The sequence below is a fragment of the Cyrtonyx montezumae genome, unplaced genomic scaffold (genome assembly GCF_038088225.1).
Source record: "Cyrtonyx montezumae isolate F1298 unplaced genomic scaffold, pur_monq_1.0 scaffold_48, whole genome shotgun sequence".
NCBI lineage: Eukaryota > Metazoa > Chordata > Aves > Galliformes > Odontophoridae > Cyrtonyx > Cyrtonyx montezumae.
Genome location: NW_027072054.1, coordinates 511,275 through 538,717, shown reverse-complemented (window position 1 = coordinate 538,717; position 27,443 = coordinate 511,275). Strand labels below are relative to the sequence as shown.

The 27,443-nt window shown below is 42.6% G+C and overlaps 1 gene segment (V, D, J or C); it reads left to right on the top strand.

The window, feature by feature from the left end:
* The first annotated feature begins 4,856 nt into the window (after positions 1 to 4,856).
* Positions 4,857 to 26,397, top strand: LOC136055763 (T cell receptor delta constant-like). The segment is given in 5 exon segments: positions 4,857 to 4,957; positions 24,165 to 24,449; positions 25,112 to 25,174; positions 25,564 to 25,680; positions 26,124 to 26,397. Coding segments are annotated over 4 exon segments (516 nt in total).
* The last annotated feature ends 1,046 nt before the right edge of the window (positions 26,398 to 27,443 follow it).

Sequence of the window (27,443 nt, the reverse complement as noted above, 5' to 3'; positions counted from 1 at the left end):
CAACTCTAGGGGTAAGAACGGGAGGGGAGGGAGGGATAGCAGACCCTATGAGTCAGGATAATAGGGAGACGGGGAGTGCGCTGGGGGAACAGAGGGAGGGGCAGAGGATTCCAGTGATCAGTATGGGTGACTGGGGGTGAAGGGGACAGGGTTGGGTCAGAATGGAGGACTGGGAGAGGCAAGACGGGCAGAAGACCCTGGGGGTGAGAAAAGGGGGTGGGGGTGGGGCAATGAGGTGCCCTGGAGAGGGGGGATTGATGGGAGGCACAGGAAATTTCCCGCCACCAAACAGAGGCCCTGAGTGTCACATAGGCCCCACAGGGTCGATGCAGAGCATGCCGCACCTCCCGAGCACCTCCACCTGAACACCCACTTGAAGAAGTAGAGGCAGTGCTCTTAGCCCCGGGGCTGCCCCACAGTGTTGGGGCAGTGCAGGGCACAGCAAGACTTCCGTATGGCTGCCTCCTCCCGCTCAGAGTGCAGGGTGATGACGTCAGGGCGCATAACTATAGAAACGACCAGATGCATGCGTGGTGAGGCGCTGTTGCTATGGAGACACTGTCACGCATGCTGCATGTGCACATCCAGTGAGGGCGCGCTGTCGCCATGGCAACGTGGCCTACACGCAGTGCTTCAAGCCTGACTGGGCCTCGAGGGGGGCAGAGAGGGGCGAAAGAGATGGGGTGGGGGCGGGGGGGAGAGAACAGATGGCAACAGTGAGTGGAGATGTGGGCTGGGAGATCCGCAGCAAGATGCAGGAGAAGCAATGGAATCTGGGCAAAACATGGAGGTGTGGGAAAAGCAACAAGGGGATCTAGACGACATACTGAGATCAAGACAGAAGGAAAGGAAAGAAAGGAAAGAGTCAATCAGAAATCTGGGAAGAAAACTATCTTCAATGTGGTGTTAGAAAGTGGCATTCCTTTATTCCTCACTACATGGATCAGGCGACTTAACAAGCAAGCACACCCTCTCAGAATTCAGGTTCTGCATTTGAATGGCTCAGACATGCATATGCACTACACTGGCATACATATTCATTCTTTTTCAAAGACTTGGAGATATGTGGTCATGTCCCTTTGGGCATGCTCAGCACTGTGAGAAATATTTCTGAAATAATTTTAGGAGACCGGATCTCTGGTGAAGAAAGTTTAATTTGCAACTGCAAAGGCAGGCATCCTGCAAACAGGAGCATGTGCAAAAACAGTGTGACATCTTTTATACTTGATTTCCCAGCACTTGTCTGTTTCTCCCCTGGTCTCCCATTGGCTGGGTACTTCAGGTTCACAATTTTCCCGATGCTAAATTAAACATGATGCTGGTCAAACATAAATTGTTGCTAGCTAAACATGTGTATTGCTAATTAGTTAACTTCTCTTTACGTTTTCTATCACACAGGTGTTGTCTGTCTGGTGTCAAAAATTAGTAGTTTTCATTGTCAAGGATTTTTGATTTGTAAAGGCATTATCACTGTATGGGAGTGGGTGTCTCACTTATTCCAGGTGTCTGCACAGACAACAGCTGCAATCTTTGTACCTATAAATTAGTCCATCTCCCTAATTTCTGTGACTATAATTTCTTTCTTATCTACTGAGCATGAGCCAATGTGGAAAGTTCATCTAAAGGGTGCAAGTGATGAAGACTATTAGAGACTCCCGATGAAGTGAAAAGACTCGCGAGAAGGACTATTAGTACTGATAAAGGACGCTAGATGGCAGCAGAGACCATGAAATAAAGTGATTCTCGTCGTTACAAAGCAGAAAGAACATTTCCATTCCTGCAGGTTGATAGGCTTGTACTGAGAGGCCTTTTCCAACCTCAACAGTTCCATGAGTTCATGATTCCAGTGCCTAACAACATTGCCTGGAGATCCCCAGTGACATCCCAGAGTGCAGCGTCTCAGGCACAGACTCAGATATGGATGATCCAAATGTTTATTACACGTTCTAACATCCCTTATATACATTCACAAGTTTTCTTTTAACTTTCCCACCCACCTTTACATGTCAACAAAATACACCACAAATGCTCCTTAACTGTGCATACAGGTGCTTATCCAATCAGGGCCATGAGTCATTCCAAGCCACGCATTCTTTCTCCTATCAGGGTCTGCCATCACACAGCTTACTTGAACTTGTTTTCCTTTTCTTCTGGAGGGTCCTTGGTTCTCAGTCTTCCTTTCTCATGCTGTTTATCTTGCTCCACAGCTTCTGCTCTGAATATACTTTCTTGTATTCCCACAGTTCCCCTGTTTTTGTTCATTAGCAAACTATTAACATACTGCAAAATAATAACAGTAATTGTATTAATAACATAATCATGCCTTGTACTCAGCATCCCAGCGATCTGATTTAGATCTTCCTCCTTCATTTTGTACAACATTTTGTAACAGTATTGCTGGATGCATTTACGTTATCACAACTTAATCAAGGCTACAATAGTTAACAGGTTGAATGTAAAAAAAGAGACAAAGCAATTATATCATAATGACAAGAAATATTATTGAACCAAAAATCATAAAACCATGACACACTGGATGGAAGCACAACATTCTGGTGTGTCAGCCATACATCTCAGCTTTGTAACATCAGAAAACTTAATGAGGACGGACTCTATCCCTTCGTCTAGGTCATTGATGAAGTTGTTAAACAAGTCTGGACCAAGAAGTGATGCATAAAGCAAATACTTACTGTGCTGACTGATGTTCAGCCAGTCCCCAGGCAGCAGCCCTGGGCCACCTCCTCTCAGTTTTACTGTTCAACATGACATAATATGGTAGGGAATATCAATTTGTCCAGTTTAGGTCAGCTGTCCTGATTCCATCCCCTCCCAGCTGCCTGTGCACCTTCACCCTTTTTTCATGCAGGACAGTCTAAGAAGCTGAAAAGTCCTTGACTTAATGTAATGTTACATCAGACTGGTGACCAGTAACCAGTGGGGGTCTCCAGGGTCTGATTTTAGAACCAGCTGCCTTTTTTTTTATAACAGATCTTGATAAAGGACTTGACTGCTTACTAAGTTTGCAGATGATACTAAATTGAGAGGAGCTGTTGACTCTCTTTATGGTACAGAGGCCTTGTGGAGAGATGCTGACGAATTAGATTACCAGCTGTGTGAAGTTTAACAAGATCAAGTGACAGATGCTGCACCTGGGACAGGGCAACCCTGGGATGACAGGTTGGAGAGCACCACTCAGGAAGGGTTCTGGGGGTTCTGGTTGATGGAAATCGAATCTGAGTCAACAATGTACCATAGCAGCCAAAAGGGCCAACAGTATCCTGCAGTGTATCAGGCACAGCATTGTTATCTGGTTAAGAGAAAGTGATTGTCCCACTCTGCTCTGTGCTGATGTGGCCTCACCTCAATTACTGTGTGCAGTTTTGCATGTCATACTATAAGAAGAACATTAAAGAACATCCAAAGGAGGGCAACAAAGATGGTAAAGAGCCTAGAAGGAAAGAGGATGAGGACTCATCTCTTGTGGGGCCCCATATGAAGTACTGCATACAGTCCTGGGACTCCAACACAAGAAAGATGGAGAGCTCTTGGAACGGGTCTAGAGGAGGGCCACTAAAATGATCAGAAGGCTGGAGCACCTCTTCTATAAGGAAAGGTTGAGGGAAATTGGCTTGTTTAGACTGGAGAAGAGAAGGCTCCTGGGAGACCTCATTGTGGCCTTCCAATACTCGAAGGGAGTATATAAACAGGAGGAGTAATTATTGTTTATGTGTTGATAGTGACAGGACAAGGGGGAATGGTTTTAAAGTAAAAAAATTCAGGTTAGATGTTAGGAGGAAATTTTTCACTCAGAGAGTGGTGATGCACTGGAACAGGTTGCCCAGAGAGATTGTGGATGCCACATACTTGGAGGCATTCTGTTTTTCATTACCTTCCAATCAGACCATTTCCCTAAGCCTGTGCAGGTCCCTCTGGACAACGGAAGAACTCTCTGGTGCATCTGCCACTCTTCACAGTGTTGTGTCTTCTGCAAACTTACTGACAGCACATAGAACCCAGATCATCATTGTCAAACAAGACTGGACTTAGTACTGACTGGTGGCTACACCACCAGTTACTGCCTTCTGACTACATTTCTTTGCCACTGACTACCATTTGAGCCTATCCATTCATACATTTTCTAATCCACTTCACTGTCAGCCCATCCAACCTATACTTTAGCAGTTCATGTAGGTGCTGGAGATGACACTGCTCAAGCCTCATTCTGTTGATTTTATGATTCCTCTCTGTCAAGTCACCCCACAATCATTCCTCACCAACCCTATCTGTTACTCCCTTACATGGTTCCCAGATGCTCTCCTCCTCCTCCACTGTAGCCAAGAATATATTTGCCCCCACTATGTGAGATAAGTATCTGCATTGAAAAGATGACTGAAAAGGAAACATATCTATATATTCTCCTCTTGCTCACACCAGCTCCGCTGACAGGGTTCACACTCCTCCATGACCTTTACCCATATCATCACAAACCGTGACAAGAGGAAGAGTTTCTGAGCTGTTTTCTAGCTGCAGAATACCAGAGATAGGAGAAAGAGCCAGTGGCAACTCAGCAACACCCAGCAGTACCCCTATTGGCACAGCAGGCAGCGAACAGCACAGCAACTTCTCCTTCCACCTCGGATCTGACGGTCCCCTCGTGCAGGGCAGCGCCGGACTTCAGCCCTGGGCGCGCAGCCTCCGGGTGCCGGAGCGCAGACTTTGCCCACCGCGCTGCCCCGCGTCCCGCCCCGCGCCCTCTCTCTCTGCCGCTCCTCCGCTCCTCCGGGGCCGGGCAGGGCGGAGCGGTGGGCGGTGCCCCGCGAGGGCCCGAGGAAGGGCGGCCCGGGCGCGGCCCCGCTCCGCTCCTATCCGCCTCCCGCCCGGACGGCAGAGGCGCGGCAGGGCACGATGGCGGCCAGGCTGGGGCCGTGGCTGCTGGCCTTGGCCTTGGGGCCGGCAGGTGAGAGGCGGGCACGGAGAGCAGCGAAGCCGGGGGTCCTGCTGCTGCAGCGCGGCTCCTGCTGCTGGAGCGCGGGCTCTCTGAGACCTGGAGCTCGCTTTCCCTGCCAGGCAGCGGCTGCTGGGCGCGGCACCAGGGAGGGTGTGCGGGGACGGGGATGCTGCGGGAGCTGCCTCGGCATCTGTAGCAGTGCCCGAATGTTAGGGTGGCTGAGGAACGTCCTCCTGCCATGGACACCAACTGCCTGCCTCCTGCTGCTGTCCTTCTACAGGAGTGTGTGCACAGCTGAGACTGGAAACGTCTGGTGGGGGTGTGCGACCACCTGGGGAGTCCGTCCAGCTCTCCTGCCACGGATCCGGCTTCAGCTTCAGAGATTATCATGTTCTGTGGTACCGTCAGGCACTCGATGGCCATCTCAAGTGATTGTCCTTCATCAGCACCGGCTCGTATATTAGATCCAGCCCTGAGGTGGAGGGTCGATTCACAGTTTCTCGAGACAATTCCCGATCTGTGTCCTTTCTGTCCCTGAATGCTCTGCGCCCCCAGAACACAGCGCAGTACTTCTGTGCTGTTCGCACGGGAACAGGAAATCCTGCAGAGTTGTAACAATAAAACCCTTCCTGGGCACAGCCACGGCTGCAGGAACCACAGGGCTGGCAGGAACTGGAGTGGCTCTGGGCCGCTCCTGGACAGCGAGGGTACGGACATCACTGCACACCACAGAGCACCCTGTCCTGTCTGCAAGGTCTCCTTTCGTTTCATCACTCCTTTAATTCTCCTGAGTTCAGAAAGCAGTGTTGTAACCTGACGATTATGTTCAGCATATTTCTTTCTTGCTTGCTGTCCAGAAGTCCAATGGTGTCCTGAGTTCCACCAGAAGAGGGGTGGCCAGCAGGACAAGGGAGGTGATTATTCCCCTCTATTCTGCCCTCATGAGGCCCCAGCTGGAGTACTGTGTCCATTTCTGGGTCCTCCAACACAGGAAGGATGTGGAGCTTTTGGAAAGGGCCCAGAGATGTGCCACAATGATGATCCAAGGGCTGGAGGGACTCTCCTATGGAAATAGTCTGAAGGAATTGGACTTACTCAGACTGGAAAAAACTGTGGGGAGACCTCATTGCGGCCTTCCAGTATTTCAAGGGAGTTTATAAACGTGAGGGAAATCAACTTTTTACATGGGTTGATAGTGTTAAGACAAGGGGGAATGGTTTTAAACTAAAGGATGGGAGATTTAGATGAGATGTCAGGGGGAAGTTCTTTACTGGGAGCATGGTGAGGTGCTAGAATAGGTTGCCCAGAGAGTCTGTGAATGCCTGTGGAGGTGTTTAAGGCCAGGCTGGATGGGGCCCTGGGCAGTCTGATCTAGTTCTTGATCTAGTGGCTGGCAGTCCTGCCTGTAGCAGAGAGGTTGGATCTTGGTGATCCTTGTGATCCCTTCAAACCCAAGGCATTCCATGATTCTATGACTCTGACTGTTTCAGGCTAGGGACATTAGGGTGGCTGGGAAACTTCTTCCTTCCATTAGTGATTATACTGCAGCTCATGGCGCTTTCTTTCTACAGGTATGTGTGCACAGCCGAGGATTGTGGAAGCTGGTGGTGGTCTACGAGAACCAGGAGAGTCTGTGCCTGTCTTCTGCCATGGATCTGGCTACAACTTCAGAAGTTATGATATTTTTTGGTACCGTCAGGCACCCAGTGGCCATCTTGAATGGCTGTGTTACGCTAGCACCTTCTCCTCTTACATTTCCTTCAGCCCTGAGATGGAGCATCGAGCCACAGCCTCTCGAGACAATATCCAAGCTGTGGCATTTCTGTCTCTACGCGGCCTGCACCCCCACGACTCAGCCCGCTATTTTTGTGCCATTCACACAGGAACAGGAAATCCTGATGAGCTTTAACAAAAATACCCCTTACTGAACACTGTCAAGTCTGCAGGAGCTGCAGGGCTGGCAGGTGCATTAGAGTTTCTGGATATTTCCTGGACAGTGAGAGGTCATCACTGCACATCACAGATGACCCTATCATTTCTGTAAAAGCTTATTTCACTTCACCACTCCTTTCATTCTCCTGAGTCACAAAAACATTGCTGCAACCTGAGGATTATGTTCAGCATATTTCTGCTCACCAAAGCTGTTTGGCCACTCTGCTCCCCCAGTTTCTACCTCCAGCCTGTGGATCAGCTCCTCATACCCTTCTTCCCTTGCATACTCAAAAGCATTTGTCTTCCAGAAACAGCATTGCGGGCTTCCATTAACAGCTATGGGCCCATTCCACATATCTGTGAGCAAAGCAGTGGGTGAATAGCTCTGATGTAGTTTCAGGTGCATTTCGGAGTGATGAAATCCAAGCAATGAGGTCTGTAGTGTTACAGTGAACAGGGCAAACAGAGAGACCCTGCAATTTAGATAGGTTGCTCTGATAGCAATGCCTCACCTTTGTTTCCATGGAAGCTACAAGAGATACAAAGAGCACAAAAACACTATTTGATAGAGCAGATTCTCAGCTCAAAAACGCTATTTTTCAGCATAGTCACCACTATTAGCTATGCATTCTTACCATCAATGAACAAGAGCCTTCACCTCACGCTTCTAAATACCTGCAGCAGTGGAGGCAGCCCACTGCTTCACAGCTGCTATGATGGCATAATTGACAGGGAAATGTTGACGACATGGTTATTTTTTCATCAGCCTGAACAGACAGAAGTTTAAAGGTGCCAAATCTGAACGATTTGTTGTGTGAGGCAGTACTGTGCAGTCAAAATAAGCAATGTCCTACATAGTCTTCAAGTTGGTATGGAGACTAGTATTACAAGTTGCAAGAGAAAGATTGTTGTCTTCTCTGACCTGAATCTGGAAATTTGAGCCTTCATCACTGTCAGTACCAAGACTGACTGATAAGGGTTGATGGATTGTCCAGGTTCTAGCAAATCCAATAGGATCACCCCTTCCTTTCCTATCCCAAAACGCAGTGCATGGCAGTATATCCACTGAGGACTGTGTCTTGAACTTTTTCTTCTATAGGGAATTCTTCTGACGCCGCTTCATGGACTCTGGCTCTTTTGAATCTGGCTCATAGTGAAAACACCACACAGTATCACTGGTAATGATGTGATCCAGGAAACTGTCACCTTAGCCTTGTATGGATTCAATTGTTCCTGAGAAACTTGCATGCAGTGTTCTTTCTGTTCCTGTGTGAGAGTTCATGGGATGCACCTGGTGCAAACTTTGCTGTATTTCAATGCACTGAAGACAGTGTTCATCTCTGTAACAGTTCCCTGGTCGTAATCCACTAATTTGAGCAGAAGCACTGATTGAGAAGCACGTCATTTCATTGTGTGACAACTAAGCATTGCCATCTAGAGCATTGCTGTCACCACTGCTGAAACATACCACTCACTGCATCTGCTGTTCGGTCTCACTGTCTGGGTCAGCAACAATTGATGAATGTCAAGGAATGCAATTTTTTCCACATGGAAATATTAAAATCCACACCTTTGCTTCATATGCATTTGATTTGAAAAAAGAGGCCACAATATATTTTGCAATATGTTTTTAGAAATGACTGGTTTGAAAAAGTAGATATACCAAATATTTCAGTAGCATATTTTTAGAAATGCAGTTGAATTCTTTTATTGATGTGATTTGTTCTTGCTTGCAAAACTGTATTAGCTTTCAGATGTTGAGAATAGTTGTGGATATAGAACAATATACTAGAAATCCTGTTGTAAGGCTATTCTGTTTCAGCAACAGACCCTCAGCAGACAAAACATAATAATGAAAGGCAGGTCCTCCACACAAGGCTAAATTCTCTTGCTCTGGGATTAGGTTGGGATGCAACAGGCAGACATCAAGATACTCCTCTCTATCCTCCTTATCTTCTAACACACCAGTACATAGCATTAAAATACAGGTTGCCAAAATTATCTCTATCCAAGGATGAGCAGATGTCCAGAAAGAATGTCCGAGTGCTGAGAGAGCAGATGTTACCATTTTGGTACCTATGAATTGTTTATAATAGTCATTCTACCCAGCATGTGTAAATTAAGAAAGTGCTTCTAGAGGACAAGTGAGGAAGACCAATGGATGAAATAGAGGGCTATCGATTGGACTATCATGGTTCCCTTACTGGGTGGGAAAGGTTATATTAAAGGTAGGAGACAGCGCAGTTAAAATAAAATACCTTTTGAGAAAACAAGTTTGTAAATGAATCAAAGGAATAACATATACTGTTTTAAAGACTGGATTATTAATTGGATGTGAATCTTAATAGAATACCACAATGTTCAGGTGGAAAAAAAAACAAACAGCAGCCCAGGGCGCGCAGCCTCCAAGTGCCGGAGCGCCACCTTTGCCCACCGCACTGCCCCGTGTCCCGCCCCACGCCCTCTCGCTCCTGGACAGCGAGGGGACAGACATCACTGCACACCACAGAGCACCCTGTCCTGTCTGCAAGGTCTCCTTTCGTTTCATCACTCCTTTCATTCTCCTGAGTTCAGAAAGCAGTGTTGTAACCTGTGGATTACGTTCAGCATATTTCTGGACACCAAAGCATCTTGGCCACTTTGCCCACCTTCCTACTTGCTGCATGTCCACAGCTGTTCATTGTTTCTTTCTCTTGTCAATGGTTTGTGGGCCTGTTCAGCCCAGTCCCATGAGTAATGGCGCTGGGGAACCCATGGACCCATGCCCTGGGAAAGGGAGAACTGGAAAAGGGGAAAAGGTATGGGGATGAGCTCAAAACAAAACAGAGGCAACAGCTTGATCTACCTGATGGCTACTTTGTTGTTCTTCAGTAGCCTGACTCTTGGGCACATGAGCATCTACATGACACACCTTTACAACCATATTCTTTATTGAAGCAGCAGTGTCTTTCCACAGTTCAGCAGCCCAAATAGGTTTATCCCTACATTGCCAGACATTTTGTTCCCATTGCTGTAACCACCCCCATAAAGCATTTGCCACCATCCATGAGTCAGTGTAAAGGTAAAGCACTGGCCACCTCTCATTCAGCAATATCTAAGGCCAGTTGGACAGTCTTTATCTCTGCAAATTTACTTGATTATCCTTTTCCTTCAGTGGCCTCTGCAACTCGTTGTGTGGGGCTCCACACAGCAGATTTCCATCTACAGTGCTTACCCACAATGTGACACAATCCATCTGTGAACAGGGCATATCTCTTTTCATTGTCTGGTAGTTCATTATATGGTGGGGCCTCTTTAGCATGTGATACCTCCTCTGCTGGTGATGTTCCAAACTTTTTACCTTCAGGCCAGTCCATGATCACCTCTAAAATTCCTGGATGGCTGAGGTTCCCCATCGGAGCTTGCTGTGTAATCAGAGCAATCCACTTACTTCAAGTGGCATCAGTTGCATGATGGGTGGAGGGAAACTTTCCCTGAAACATCCCGGTCAGCACTGGCAGTCGAGGTGCCAGAAGGAGCTGCATTTCAGTAATGATTACTTTGGAAGCAGCTTGAAGATTGTGGCTAAGATCTCCTTCTCAGTTGGAGTGTACTGCTCTTCAGACACCCCATACACCTGACTCCTGAATCCACGTGGTCGGCCGCTGGTCTCTCCAGAAGCTCTTTGCCACAAACTCCAAGTGGGACCTTCCTTTCCAGCAGCAGTGTAGAGGATGTTCTTTACATCCTGTCCCGTCCGTACTGGCCCCAGCACGGGCTATCTCCTGCTTAATTTGCTCCAAATCTTGATACTGTTCAGGACCCCACGCAAAATTATTCTTCTAAATAACCTGATAAAGAGTGCTCACAATGAGACTGTAGTTTGGAACATGCATTCTCCAAAAGCCTACTACACCCAAAAAAGCTTGGGCCTCTGTCTTACAAGCAGGTGGAGACATGGCAGTGATTTTGTTAATCACACCTGTTGAGATGTGACAATGTCCATCTTGACACTTTATACCTAGAAACTGGATTTCCTGTGCAGTTCCTTTCACTTTGTTTCACTTACTACCAAAGCCAGCTCACAGGAGGATCTGGATTATTCTCTCTCCTTTCCCGTAAACATTCCCTTCTCTTTTGCCCCACACAGTGATATCATCAATGTATTGTAAGTGCTCAGGAGCACCACCCTGTTTCAATGCAGTTTGGATCATGGCAAATGGTTGGGCTGTGCTTCCACCCCTGGGGCAAACGGTTCCAGCTGTACTGAACGCCCCACCAGGTGAAAGCAAACTGCGGCCTGCATTCTGTGGCCAAAGGAATTGAAAAGAAGTCATTGGCAATGTCAATGGTTGGCTGCTTTTGACTCCCGTTCATACTGGAGTTGTAGCCTATCTAGTACAGCAGCACTCAGTGGGGGTGTGACTTCATTCAGGCCACGGTAATCTACCGTCAGCCTCCATTCTCCACTGGCTTTAGGCACTGGTCATATGGGGCTGTTAAAAGGTGAGTGAGTTTTGATGATGACTCCCTGGCTCTCTAGCAGACAAATCAAGTTATGAGTGGGGAGCAAGGAATCCCTTTTAGTGCGGTACTGCCATCTGTGCACCGTCTTAGTAGTAATTGGTATCTGTTGCTCCTTCACTTGCAGCAACCCCACAGCAAACAGATCTTCCGACAGGCCAGGCAAAACAGACAGCTGCTTAATGTTATCTGTGTCTACAGCAGATATTCCAAAATCCCATCGATACCCCTTGGGATCCTTCAAATACCCCCTTCCGAGGTAGTCAGTACCAAATATAGATGGAGCCCCTGGGCCAGTCACAATAGGATGTTTTTGCCAGTTTTTACCAGTGAGGCTTACTTCAGTCTCCAACATGGTCAACCCTCGGGAACCCAAAGGCATCTCAGAAATACAGATTAATTTTGTCTCTTGGTGACTCGAGGGCATTAGAGTACACTGTGCACCAGTGTCCACCAGTGCTTTATATTTTTGTTGTTCTGATGTGCCAGGCCACTGAATCCACACAGTCCAATACACTTTTTTATCCCTTTCCCCCACCTGGCTGGGGGCAGGGACTATTGTGGCTGGTAGGCATCTCAATCAGTTCTGAAATAGTCCCATTCAGACAGGAGAGTGTCTTGCTTAGTCTGGAAGGCATCCATGTTGTGTGTCTCAGTCAGACTGGAGACTGTTTAAATTATACTGGACAGTCTGTCTGCTAAAAGGCTATTTTTCTGGATGTCACGGTGTAATCTGTGACAGTAACCCAAAGGAAAACCAAGAAAGGAGAGAGAAGAGAAAAAGAAAAAAAACTGCAGTGGCCATGCGGCTGCCCGAGCAGAGCCGCGTGCTCTGGGGGGAGGGGAAAACAGCAGGAATAGATGGGTCTACAAAAAAGAAAAAAAAAAAACAACGGCACTATCTGAGAAGGAACGGTAACTTTACTAAATATAATAAAATTGAACGATTGAGAGAGAAATGAAGTTTCCTAACCAAAAGCAGTGAGCTTACGTTAAGGAGGAATTGCAGGGGAAGCACACGTGCTGAGCCTCCACCAGCCCAGAGGAACGCGCCCAGGCAGAGCGCCGCCTGCATCCGGTGCGGAGCTCCGCCCCTCTGCTGCTCCCACAGCATTAACTCCTTCACTGCTGCGTGATGCTCTGATGTGGAATACCGGCATCAACACCGCAACACCACAACACTGGATCTGGAGATTCCCTTTTGGCTCGGAGACTCCTGCTCTATTTCAAAACCTCTGTGCCTCTCTGGGATAGTATTCAATAAGGTCTGATAGGTATAAGCCAGACCCCAAATAATTTGGGCCTCCTCAGATCTGTCTGAGCCACAACATTCCCTATCTCACATATCTGATTAGATTCTCGGGATCTTGCAGGTATTCAGGAGAAAAGTCCTAGTATGTTTTGAACATTAAAAGGGAAAAAAAGATGAAATGCAGTCCTTTTAAGAGCAGTTTTAAAAGAGAAAGTGGTGGGGTTTTTTTCTCTTTACTAAAACAAGCTGGAAACACCCAAAAAAGTGTACTAATTTCCCAGAAAAATTGGCAATATGCCTGGACTTCAAGGCTGTTTTGTAGTACAGCATCTGCAGTTCAGATAAGCTTCCTAACAAGATAGAGATTTGCTCTAAAAGTATGTCTCTACCCTGCTAAGGCATCAAAATTGCTCCACATTGGGCACCAAAAAACGTCAACGGTTTACAGGCTGGTTTGGCCCATTTCCGTGACAGTTGTGGTGGGGAACCCATGGACCCATGCCTCAGGGAAGAGAAAGGGGGAAAGGAAAAAAGGAAAAGGAGATGGGCCTAAAAACAAAACAGTGGCAGTGTTCTGAGGAGTAAAGCTAATATACTAAACAAGATATTGGAATGCAAATAAACACAATATAATACAATATAATTGGAATTGAAGCTAATAAATCAAATAAAATGAGCAAGAGAGAGTGTTTAGGCTTTATGCTAAACGCTGAAGGCAAGACAGCAGCAAGCACCTGCTTCTGGGTTGATCCCAGAAGAAAGGAAGTGTCTCATGACACCCAAACAGTTTTTATCTTTTCCTCTGAGCAGAAAAGCATAAAAATACAATGCAACACAAAGTCCTCTGGGGTACGTAGCTCTTCTCTTCTGAGACAGATATACCTGGAAATGTGGATGGTCTATGGAGCTGGAGCATTAGCTCTTTTACTCCCAATGCACTACAAGATGTTATGATGTGGAATACCAGTAACAAAAATCATAAAACCATGACAGAGGAATTGAACAGCAGAGCACAGAGCTGTGGGGAGGGTAATGAATATGTACGTTTCCAGAATCACTTTAAGGGAACAGTGGACATCTCCCACAACAGATTCCAACTGCAAATCCAGGCAGCAACAAGAGGGGATGACACAGTAATGCCAAAGAGGGGATGACTAGTGCTAAACCTACATTGCAGCAGCTCTGCAGGTGGACAAAGAAGTGTTGATAGAGAATCCGGAATTCTCAGGGTTTCTTTGTAGCAGCCATGAATCAGATGGTGTCATGCAACATTGAGACTGAAAACAGACTTTTCCCAAGTATGTATTAATATCCAGTTGTTCTGCCAATTATCAGGTTCAGTACAAAGCTCACAAACATCACATTAAAGAAGCGCATTTATCTTTACCTAAGCAATGAGATGATGGGTGAAGTGATGGATGTTGGTGGTATGGCAGGAGAAAATTGCACCATTGACATTCACTGGCAATTTCTAAACATTTATGGAGACCAAACAGTGAATGTGAGCACAGTGGTGCATGTCAGCTGTGTCAGCAGTGTTGTGAAAAACAAGCTTAATTCCAAACTGGCATGCTGATGTGCAGTTTTTTCCACATGGAGGATTTATTTCCATACTTTTGCTTCATAGGCACTTCCATCTCAGATACCATTTCATCAGGCTGCCGTATGCTGCCATCTGTTTCATGGCAACAAGATGTAATGGAATAATGTGAGGAAGGTTCAACCTCTACTGCCATACCACCAACATCCACCTCTGACTTCACAGGCCAACGGAGTAACATAGGAGGCATTACCTTCAGAGTAGAATATTTTTTGTTGCCCTTCACATGCACTACCAGATTCAGCTCCAGATCAGCTCTGACTTTTCCAACCCTAACCCTGCATGAACAGACAGTGTCTCTGTATCCATCCCAGATCACCTGCCTCTGTTTCCAACTCTTGCACATTTCCTTACCATATCTGAGTTTGTTCATCATTTTGGCCTCCTACTACCTTTGCTTTGCTTTTTGTTTAGTCAAGATAAACATGATTCCTGATGTCCAAAAATTAAGCAGCTCTCCTAGACTTCTTCTCTGTTCAGGATCATAACTCATGGGATCTTCCAAACAGATCCTCAAAGGTGATAAATTCTGCTCTCCCCAGTCCTGGGGCTGTGATTCTGTTTTTTGCATTTCTCCCTCTTCCCTGGATTCTGAGGTCAAACACTATGTGATCACTGCAGCCAAACCTGCTCCTGACCTTCACATCTACGGCTGATTCTTTCTCATTTGCAAGTAGGGGGTCCATCTCCTTTATCTCCCGTTTCAGTACGATTTCATTGGTAAACTCTAGAAAAAGTGCTGGATTGCATTTGCCTCACAGTACTGCCCCTCCAGCAGATATCTGGCACGAAGTCCCCACTGTAAGGACCAGGGCTGGTGAACTAGAGGCATCTTCCAGTTGCCTGAAGAAGGCCGCATCTATTTCTTCCAAATCATATTGTCTGTCATAGCCATCCACCATGTCACTTGTTCTGATCTGCCCTCTAATCCTGACCCATATTCAATCAGCAGACTAACTCCTTGTTCCAGAGCAGAACAGGATTCATTTCAGATGCTCTCACGGAAAAAGCAATTCCCTCTCCTTGCCTTTCCAGTGTGTCTTTGCTAAAGGGCCCATTTGCATTCACTGCAGTACTTCTGCAAGGTATAATACAAAAACTCTATGATCTCTATGAGCTTTGCAGTCAGGCCATGAAGGAAAAACTGGGTCAAGCTTGATAAAACATCCAAACCTAGACTTTGAGATGCGTTACATTTGTTGAGTCATGTGAACTATTCCACCCTATCTCCATGATCATAGACATGCTACTGCAAACTGAGATTAGATTTATCATGTTTCCTCCTGGGTTTGCATACGTTGTTGCACAGGCTCTGCAGATAAATAGGCACCTAGTCATGCTGCCTAGAAAAGGTATGGAGATTTTCTTTTGCCTCAGGTTGGTCAGTGTGTTGGCAAAGATGTTTTTTGCCCAGTTTGTAAGGTGGATCCCATCTCTTCCACAATGTCTTCAGTTCTCAAATGGGTCTGATGTCCTTAGAAACAAAGTCTATTGACCAGTGATCTATCTCATCCTCCTTCTAACCTCCTTCCCCCACACCAATGAGATGAAATGGAAACCTGCCTGGTCCCCATGTCATTGATCACAACAACCGAAGAAATGCACTCATCCTTTGCTAGTTTCCAGGATTTTCCTGACAGGTTCATTAGTACTCACCAGCAAGAGTGTGCAGGTGTAGTAAGTTTTATCTGTGTCCTGGATTTGAGACTTGGGCAAGTTTTAAACCATCCTAGATGACAGATCATGTTGTTGGATACCGTGGCACAGGGAGCTTCTCAGTACTAACAATCATGAGTTTTTCTAGTGCTCTGGTGAGGCTCATGGTTAATGGGTACAAATACCTCATTTCACAGATCTCCTACTTCCTTCTTTGTTATGACAGTGATGATCTATTCTGTAGTTACAAATCCTTAGGTGGAGCAAGAGCATTCAGAAGTCTCAAGCTCTCAGCTCTCACCATGGGAGTCTTATTTTCCCAACCTGACTGACAGAAACAATTTGTGTCAATTTTGTCAGGAACAGGGAGTTGGACCGCTGAAACTGCAGGATCCTAGAGGTGAAATCCATTGGTTTTCATTTCTGTTGCTCTCCTTATATAGTTCCTTTGGTGACGTAGATCTTCAAGCACCACACATTTTCTACAAGCTGGAAGACCCTGGCACTCTAACTCTGGTCTTAATAGCTGCAATCTCAATCTTTCTTCTTTCTACCATGAAGAACATTTTAAGGATTATTCTACAAGCTTCCCACTTGCAGGATTCCCACATTCAGTTCCCTTGCTGTCAGAAAAAGGATAAATAAATTGCTCCCTTAAGCGCTCAGAGGCACCATAGAAGAGGGGGAGATAAAGCATCTATCATTACAAAGTTTTAAGAAATCCTCTGAAAAGCACCAGTGGGAATTGGTATTGCATTAAGGATGCAAATCTGATGTGGCTAATCGAGGAAGCCCTCCTGCTGAACCCAAGTCAATAGAATGTCTCCTGTCAGTGAAGCACTGGCAGAGGGCCAGATTTATGCTCTTAATGAGGTGGGACTGAGGCATCTTAACAAGTTTTGTTGTGTTTTTAATTAAGGGGGAAGTTGAGGCCGATGTTTGCTACAGAGGTGGTGGTATTCTCTTGGCTTTGCTGAAGAGAAATCTTCACTGAAACACTGGGCTGTGAGGCCTCTGCTCCGGACACCACTCAGTTGCTTTAAGTCCTATGGTTTCCAGGCCCTAGGTGAGATGTTAATCCACACATCTTCAGTCTGTCCAGTGCTTGCCAGATAAGCAAGTTCCTCTGCTCCCACCTTTGCTCAAGCCCAGTGCAAGATAACCACATTGATTAAGTCACACTTTTGCTTAAGCTGTAATTCTATGCTGATTCTTTATTTCAACACAGCAAGTCTGATGATTTCCTAGGAGTGGTCCAGGGAGCTGATCTAGCTGACATTGCACAGCAGAATGGGCTAATTCATTGCTTGGGTCCGTTTCCAGCTGTATGTTTCTTATACCTCTTTATTCTGTGGTCAATAGCAAGAGATTCTTTTAGTTTTTAACCCTAGTTAACTCCCTGTGCTAGCTGTCAATTCCAAGTTTTAGACAGTCAAAAGTTTTACATCCTCCCACATGATCCTCTGGCTTTGACCTCTTCAGTTTTAACAGTTTTAACTTACTATTTCACAAATATCAAGGTTTGTTTGTTTGCTTGTTTTCCCTAGTTCAACAACTGTTGGAGAACAGCACTCACACCTTCCCTTGTTATTCTACCTGCATCTGCCCACACCAATTTTTTTAATCCTATATTTTAGGTAGAGAAGCAAGATGCTTTTAATGCTGGGTAAGCTAGTGTTAAATTTTATCTCACAGTAAGAAAGGTGTTGGTATTTCAGACTTTGTTCTTATATCCTTTAATGCAATGAAAGAACATTCACAGAAGTCCCTGTGTATATACCAAGGGGTTACTGTGTTACTTAAACATTCCTTTGTCTGTTGTCTCATGTTTGTGATAGTATATTCTTGTGTTGAAATACAGCTTCAGTAGGGACTTCCATTTTAATTCTATAACATCTTAGACAACAATAAAAAAGCACCACAGAGCTCCACAGCTCTGATTTATAGTTCAACAGTTGCCAAATAAAGTGCCGCATAGTTTTAAATCAGTCCACCAAAGACAGGTACTCTCACACATAATGTGTCTTCCTCTATTTATTATATTCCATATCATTTTATATGTCCAGATAATGTTAATGGTACACAGCTTGATCAGTATGAAGGATTTGATCCAGTTACTGCAAACTCTTTATGATAGCTGCTCTCATGGGTACAGAATCTCTACCTAACAAACAGCAAGCATTTTCCCTACTTTCTCCTCTTATCTAAAACAGTATTAAGACTTCCTAAGGTCAAGTGATCCCCAGACACCAACTCTAAGTACCTTTATCAGGCACATTCCTCACTCTCCTGAGCACTGAAAAAGGTGAAAAAACAGACAACTTTATGCAGCTTAGAATTTTCATAAGTTGTTTCACATAGCATTAAAAATATGGATTTTTTTCCTGCTTAACTCCATGAGATTTTCAGAAACATTATGTAATCCCAAATATTCCACATAAAATTCAGCCTTCTTTATCCTATTTTAGACTATTCATTGAAAGCTATACCATATTTCTTCATGTGGTGTGTAAGACAGAAACCACTCGAGAAGTCACGTGACTGTATAATCCAAAGTTCTGTGTAGTCAAAACAAAGGAAGGCATAATTTTTGTAATGAAGTATGTCACTGTGTTTGGGAGCTGGAGTACCACAATGGTGTAATCAACACAGGGCCCTGTACAAAAACCCAAAGGTGGAAAAATAGGTTTTATGTTTCTTTGGGAAGGAAGAATATAAGAGCCTGAAATACCTCAGGAGATAAGTCTAACATTCTTCTTGCATATTGATTTATCCTGAATGTATTGAGCTGATGGAGTTTTAACAAAAGGGTGAAAAACAGAACTTGGGAATTCAGTACTTGATGAAGATATTTGACATCATTATTGTTTTCTCCTTTCAAGGTTCTAAAGAAAACATAACTCTAAATTACTCTTGGAGTTGCATACATGAGTCAATAAGATAAGCATATCGATTTTCATCTTTTTTTAAAACAAAACAAAACAAAGCAACTTCTGAATGCACCAAGGGAAGGGTTATTTATTTGACTTGGTATTAACAGTGTGAGAACAGATAAGCTCGTATTTGGAAATGGAACCACTCTCACAGTTGAACCAAGTAAGTATCCTCATTTTTACTTGTAAAATCATGTTTAAGGATTCAGTAGTTTGTGTGCATTGTAAGAATTTTGTGCTGTAGTAATTCCTGGTGTGAACACTTCCTAGCCTGTGTTCCAGACTGATTCCTCAGCTTGTATATGCTTAGGAAGGCTCCACAGGAATGGCTGTGCTACTTCTGTGTATCACCTTTACTCTGTGTTCCCCAAACACCTGACCAGCAATCCTTAAATTTAGCATGTCATAGTTTATTCCCATTCTCAATAGCATTTATTGAGCAACTTTATTGGCAAGTGTCCTGTTCTCATCAGTACTTCAGAAGTGCATAACTCTGCAAAGAACAAAGAAGTGCATAATTCTGCAAAGACAGAAAATTTGAGATGCATCCTTAGCTCAGATAGTTTTGGGCACTGGTGTTACACTCATTGTGTCAGCAGTTCAGTAATTCCATTGGCACTGAGAAAGAGAAGAAAAGAGGTTAAATAACCTTGGGATCAAGTTTTCACAAGTGGCTCACATCCAAGAGCAAGCTGAATGAAGAAGATTTGGCTATATAGCTGAATAGGCTTTAAAAATGTAGAGGTAGTGGGTAGGGATTACAACATGCCTTAGTTGTTCTTGACTTAATTTGAAATTTTGTCAGGTACAATAAAGGCAAATACCACTCCAAGCATTTGTGCAAGTGTAAATGGTGGACAAGAGGAGTTTGATAGGTTGATCTTTGCTATCCTAAACATTCAGGTGAATAGTTTAGAAGTTGTTGTGTTACTTTCAGAAGTTGTTGTGGCTTTACAATTCTGAAAAAAAAATGTCCTGCATCATTTTATATTCCTAGAGTCATTCTAGAAAGAGATCATGGGGCTCTCTTAGGTGGTGATTAATATTTTTCCACGTTTGTAGGATATCTTGAATGGAAATAAAATCTATTTTAGAACAATTGGATCCCACTCCAAATTCCAAGGGAACAAAGAAATATAAATTTATTACTCTGAAGGAACAAACCCTCAGCTGTCACTGCAGGACCAGTTTATATTATTCTAAAATCAACCTGTTTCAAAAAAGTTCAGCAAATTCCTATGACCTCTTATACTGGCAAATGCTGTGTAGTGGCTCTTGTTTTCTTTAAAAAAAAAAAAAAGGACAAAATTTGTTCTCCAAAATGTAGGGTTTTAAGAGTGTTCATTCTGCCAATCACAAGAAAAAAAAAAATTGTTTCTAATCACCCGAAGGTAGCATGTGAATCATTGACTCTGGCAAGATATTCTTGGTCAGAGAAAACCTTACAGTACATTACCCATGTTTTTAAATTTTTTTCACTGAGTTTCCTACAATGTGTATTAGAGAACAATTCATTTGAGAAATGAAATATGATCTTCTCTCCCCGAAATACTTCAAGTCATTCTTACTCTTCTTTTCCTTTATATTTTTGATGCTTTTTTTCTTGCTGAGAGTGGGATGAAAAGCTGCACCAAGACTTTAGGATGAGATGTTTGACAGTAGAAGACAATGAGTCTTAAGCCTCTAAGTCACTCAATTGCTTTCTGAAATACTTTGTATGTCAAAGCCATAATTTCTAGAATTCTGCAGTCTGATCCTTTTGTTGATCATTTCTTTCAGTGAACCTAAAAGCATTTAAAGATACTTTTAGGATAAAAAGTAAGTATACTTTTAAGTATAGACTCATCTGGTTCTCTGATTCTTCTGAGAATCCCCAAACACAAAATTATGTAGAAAACATGCACGATTATCCACTGTACTATTCCCGAGGCATATTCTCCTCATGAAAGCTCACTTAAGGACGCATATGGGTTTTGCCTTTGGTTTAGCTTCTTCTATATAAGACTTTTATTAAGAAAACTAAAGCCCATGGCATTATGGAATACGTAACTATTTATATGTCTTTGTAAGATTAAAGAAAAAAAAGAATTATGACTTTTTGTAATAATAAAATACCTCTTCCTGAATGCAATATAAAAATCACTCACCAAAGCAAACAATGCAAGGAATTCACAGATGAATTTTCAGGTAATGCAAAATAATTGGACTCTGTTGAGACTCCTGAGCTTGATAAAGAAATAATACTGCTTTACTAACAATAATTGCACAGTGCACATTTGTTCTTGCTGAGAATCTTACGGTTATCTTAAGGTTATGCCTTGTATACTGGTTGCTTGGAAATACTAGAGATTAGAAAACACGAAGGGACTTCAAATATCAGATAACAAAAAAACAAACAAGGCTAACAGTAGCTGAGAAAAACGTTACACCTGGAAGGGAAATGTAGGAGGAAGAATAACAAAATGAGCCTTTTTTTGATTTAGCCATTGTAACTGTGTGTAACTGCTGGTCTAATCTTCGGGAAGGGGACTCAACTGACTGTGGAGCCAAGTAGGTATCTTTATGCATTAACCTTTTCTGAGTTGTTACTGTTTGGATTTCAACTTTTTCTTCTCATCTTCCTCCTAAAATTCAAGTAGAACTTCCTCATACATCAAGTCATTACTTAGAAATTAGGATTTCTATGCAGAATCCTTTGACATGAATTAGACAGTTATAAAAGTATAAAAAACATGCTGATTCCTCTTCATGGGAATCGCCAAAGAATCTGGGCTCTGCAAGGACAAGCCCACGCTGAATATTTTGGGGAGTGTGTCCAGGGATTGGCAGCGAAGCTGGTGAGGGGTCTGGAGCACAGCCCTTATGAGGAGTGGATGAAGGAGCTGAGATTGTTCAGTCTGGAGAAGAGGAGGTTAAGGGGTGACCTTACTGCTCTCTGCAATGACTTGAAGGGAGGTTGCGGTGAGCTCGGGATCATCTTCTTCCACCATATAACTAGCAATAGGACTAGAGGGAATGGACTCAAATTTGTGTTGGATGTTAGAAAATACTTCTCTGAGAGAATGGTCAGGTGCCTGAACATTTAGATGTTGTACTGCAGAACATGGTTTAGAGGGCAATTTGGTGATAGGTGGATGGTTATACCAGATGATCTTAGAAGTCTTTTCCAACCTTGATGATTCTATGATTCTATGATCTACCCATTTAGGCATTTTCACAAGATTGTAATATTCGTTATTAGGTTTCACACCCATGGCTGGGCAGTTTTATAGGAACAAAAGATTCTGTGGAAGGATGACATACAAAATCCTAAGAATTTTAATTATCTCAGGGTTAGGAAGGCAACAGTAAGCAGAGAAATGGGTAATGCTACACAAAAGAATTAAAAGAAGTTTAATCTATTAGTTTAAGCTTACTAAATGGTTCAGTTTGGGTTAAACTACATAGGTCCAAGGAAGTCAAAGAAGACATGAATTTGGATGTCTGTTTATGTGTTTACAGAGTTGTGTTTTTTCTCATTAGCAGAGATAGCTCATGATGTTATGTCTGAGTATTTTTCAATTTGCACTTTTTTGGGATGTAAGTAGTGTAGGAAAGAGTAAATTCGGAGTGCCTGTTCAGGAACTTGCAAAGATAAATGTAACGAACAAAATGTCAGATCTGAGGGGACATTTGAGACACAGATGCCATGCAGAATGCATAAACTACTGTGTCTTCAATGTCTTCAACAATCAGGTGGCTCTTGTTAAATTGGACACATTCTATTCTGTATAAATACCTTTCAAAAAATACTTGATAAGCTGAGATCATTTTGGCAAGGAGGCATACTAGAAGAATCATTCAGTTTCATGTTATTATTTTAATTTACTCTCCTAGTCTTGTCCTGGCATCGTTATGTGGAGTAACTCAAGTTACTTCATGTATAAGCTGAAGGTAGAGATATTTGCTTTTTAAAAATTATGATGGTATATTATTTAGGGAGACCATTTGCTTCTTGAAAGATGTCCACTCCAAATTTAAGCAATCTTATTTCATAACTTCTGTGTCCTATAAGAAATTCCCAGAGAAGGCAGCTGCAGTATAATTGAAATTCTGGCTTCTGCAGTGGTCAAGTTGTTGGTATTCATGTTGCTTAAAATTCAGATATAACTCCTAGATGGTTTCAAAGCTAAAAAATACATCAGACAGTTTCAGAAGAGCTCTTCTAAAAGGTGCAGGGGATCTAGGATACCAAATCCTGGGAATCTTGTCACTACCTTTTAGATTTTCAAAAACTCCTGTTCTAGGGCATGTATTTTTGTTAGTCTCTTAATCCTAAAGAACTACTATTGAAATTAATACACTAATGTAGGGAATACTGTAAAATCATTTGTCCACGGGCATCAAGTTTACAGGCCTCAGGGTGTTCTGTCCTTCAAATCAATTACATGTCATACTAAATCTGTGCTGTACTACTGATAGCCCTGGATTTGTCTGACTAGCAGTACAGCGCAGGGGACAACACAGGGGTGATTGTTAAACCAATTACCAAACCTACTATCCTTATCTACTACCTGTAGACTGGAATTGAATGATTTAAATGTATACAACATTTTGTAGGGAAAATCTCACCTACAATTTAAAGTATTTGACCTTATTACAGGAGAAATGGAAATAAACAATTCAGAGACTCCCGATTGCTTCTCTCCTAATTTCTTGTTTTGGAGACAAAAAGCCTTCCTGTAAATGATCATTTATTAACAAAAAGATCATCCTTGTCCTCCTTTCTAGCAGCAGCACTTCATTTCTGCAAGTAATGCCATTCATCAGTGCAGTAATTTTACACAGCAGTGATGCAACGAACTGACTTCTCTCTTTGCCTTGACACTTTTGCTATGGTTACACCTTATAGCCACATCAGAAGAAGATTTGGAGGAGGTGCAAGAGAGTAAAGGAAAAGCAGTTAATCCCACACGTATCATGAACATACAAAACTGCCTTTAATAAATCTTTTATTTTTAGGAATTAGATTGTTGAGAAAGCAGAATAATTTGACTCTTGGAGCTGAATCCTTACAAGTTCTAATTTTCAGATGTCTTATCAAATAAAGAACTCACACATAGGCATTAGTTCTACGAAAAGGAAGCTTAGGATCCTGTAGAATTAAAGCTCCTTGTACTATATTTCTGTCTTTTACCTGCTCTTCTGGAGTAAGCAGTAAGAAATAAATAAAGATAAAAGAAAGGCTGATAGTCAGTGACGGAGAGCACCTGAAAAGCAGGTGATTTAACTGCCAGGCAAGATTGCAATAAAATCAGATCACATACATAGAATTTTATTTATTTATTTATTTTCAAACAGGTGATCAGAGAGATTCTGTTCCAGAGGTCATTGTGATGAAATCAAGGAAACTGGAAGAAGATGGCAGCACTGAGAATGCAGTTTGTTTGGCAAGGAATTTTTATAAAAAGAACATCAGTTTGGATATGTCCTCTAATGAAGTTGTATATGAACCAAAAGCACCCATTCTGACTTCAAATGGGATGTATAATACTATTAAAGTGGTTAAAGTGACAAAAAAATTGGAGGCAACGTGCGTGGCCAGGTTAAGCAATGGCAATTTTACAGCCAACTCATCATCATCAGGTACAGTTCTATGGTACAATTGCAACTCATTTCTGGAGGCAGTGTCTTCCAACATTTGCTAGCCTTCCTGCTAATTAGCATGCCTCCTGCACACCCAGCAGAAATGGGAAGGAAGTCTAGATACTGAAGCAGGTAGAACTGCATGATATTAGAAACAACTTAAGCAAGTGATCTTAGCTTTCTACAGTTTAAGAACCTGAAGTTTCTTGAAAAAAGAAAAATAAAACACCACACAGGCTTTTTTCTTAATTCATATTTACTTATGACTAAATAATTCAACACACAGCATAAATCTCCTAGAAAACAATAGGAAGTAGCCTTTCTAAAAGCAAGTGTTTTTATTGATTTCTTAAACCACTTTTTATATATTTGATTTATAATTTTTCTTCCATTGTGAAGCTCATTGAAAAAGGTGATAACAAACCAACAACAAACCAAATCAAGATTTCCTCCCTTTCCTGCAATGGTACTGAGAATTTTCTCCTCAGATTTATATTGTGATTTGTCAGCCAAACCTCAGGCCTTCCCACAAATCCGTTACAGTGAGAAAAGTGAGATGGACACTTTAGTATTTTTTAACATTCAGATTCTGTTTATAATGCTACATATATATAATAATACATTATATTTTTATATAATAATATATGTTTTTCATGCTACAGAAATGAAAGCTGAAGAAATAAACCCAACAAATATTTGCAACACCACAGACACCTCTGGAGAAGGTTAGTTACCTAAAGAAATTGTGAAATTCTGTATGAAATTACTGTGTTAGGGGTAATAAGGGATAAAAGCATGGAAATACATTTTCTCAAGGGTGGAGGAATTTGAATACCATGCACTCTTCAAACACAGCTTGGTTTGTTTTTTTGTTTGTTTGTTTGTTTGTTTTTCAGTGTAACTAGGAACAGACAAGATTTCTTACAGAAAATAAACAAAAGGAGGCAAAACCTAATCGAAAGAATTGTCTTTCTCCTTTGTTTGTCATCTTTACTGCCATTTCTCTCCCTGACATTACTGACAGTATATTTTTTCCCCACTTTTATACCCGTATCACAACATCCCACTCTAGACCGTAATCTCTCTCTCTCCTCTTTTCTCTCTCTTTAAGCAGATATCAAAATGAAGAAGGTGAATATGTTGTCCATGGCCGTGTTGGGTTTGAGAGTACTGCTGGCAAAAAGTATTGCTTTCAACACACTCATGAGTATCAAGTTGATTCTTTTCTGAGGTAAGGAAACATACAGCTTGGTCTGTGGAAACAGTAGAAATGTGTCTGAAATGACCACTTGGCTTTGTGTACTTCTTTGAACAACACAAGCAGTTGCCTGTTCATATACTTCTATTTCCATTAAAAATATGTATACCGCATGTTTCTGGAAACAAGCAATCAAAACCAGACATTTTATGTGCTCAGTGCTCAGTTTTGGTTGCTGGTTCCCAAGTGTGCTTTGCAGCAAGCTTGCTTTGCCAGAGCACCTCAGGTTTTATCACAAACGTCTAAGAAATATTTCACTGACTGGCTCAAAACGCAGAACCTGAGGCTTGGAGAACAATCAAGATGAGTAAGGAGTCAAAAGGATGGCTCCCAAACAAAAAAAAATGTGAGGGGGTGGCAGGAAAGAGGGAAGGAGAAAATTTTATTAAAACATGCAACATACTTTGTTCTTCCAGGCAGTGGAGAAACAAGGCAGCAGAAATGTAAGGAAAAGCCGGAGAGAGTATTTACCAGCAGTACCGATTTCAGGTGTGGAAAACCTGCCTAGACAGTTTATGTAATTGTTAGAGTTGCAACTGATTTCAATATTTCTTGTTCTCTGTGAACTGAGGAGAGCATATTTTTCTTCATTCCTTTAATAAGTAGGAATTGTCTTTCCCACTCTTTTATACTTTTCATAGAAGCATGGAACCAGCATTGATAGTTTCAAAAAATCAAAGCCTCGCCATAGGTATATGGTCATGGTAAAACCTTTTACAGGAATGTAATGTCCGGGAGAGGCTAGTAATGGCCTTCTTGCTTTTTAGATAGCTTCAATCTTTTTCTAGTGTAGATGAGGAGATGTGTTGGACCTGAAGTGATTTAGTGCAATATGATAATGTTCAACTGTAGTAACAGTTTTATTTTAATTTCTGTATTAAACTTGTATCACTTCCACAAAGTGTACAACACCTCCATTTTAATTTTCTGTAGTAATTACCCAAATAAAGTTTCAGTATGCCAGAATGCTTTAGTTTTTGCTGCATTTATTCCTCTGAATTTGGAAGGGAGATTGCTAAAATCTAGTTGTTCCCATGAACAGTGAGATCAGAAATGGAGTTTGATAACCTGAATATACTGTTGACTGAATTTGTTTCCTAGGGTTCTTACTGAGAAGTGAAGGGGTTCTTTGGCACATAAACTTTAGGAGGACCAGATCAAGGGAATTATTATTGTTATTATTTTACCTTTCAGATTATTTTATTAAGAATCCAGTGTGATATTCTAGATCACATCAAGAAGATACATAGGGAGAAATCACTTCAGAGACATGTTGATATGAGCACGGGGAAGAAAAGCAGATGAGAATAGGCAATTTTCTTCCACTCACTGTTACCAGGAAGGGGCCTGCAGGAAACAATGTTTGTTGATTTGATGGAGAGATACAGTTTCTATAGCAACTTATCAAAGGGACACTCAGCACACAAATTCCCCAACTCATCCTTCTCTCAGAAGCAACAGGCAGGATGCTGCGGTTAACACAACTGACTTGCAACATACAAGGTAAACTCCCCCTTGTTTTGAAAAACAAGTTAGCCACATCCTGAAGGGAAAATTAGTTCTTTCAGCTACCAACTGAGTTGTTGCTGCCTTCAAGACAGGCTCTAAAAAGAGTACTTAATAACTTGGTCAGGTTAGTCTTTCACACTGCAGACACCTAGAGGAAAACCTTCATCACATCATAGAATCAATGGGGACAGACTTTTTTTTCTTCAGAGTGTCTGGTATGATGCCAT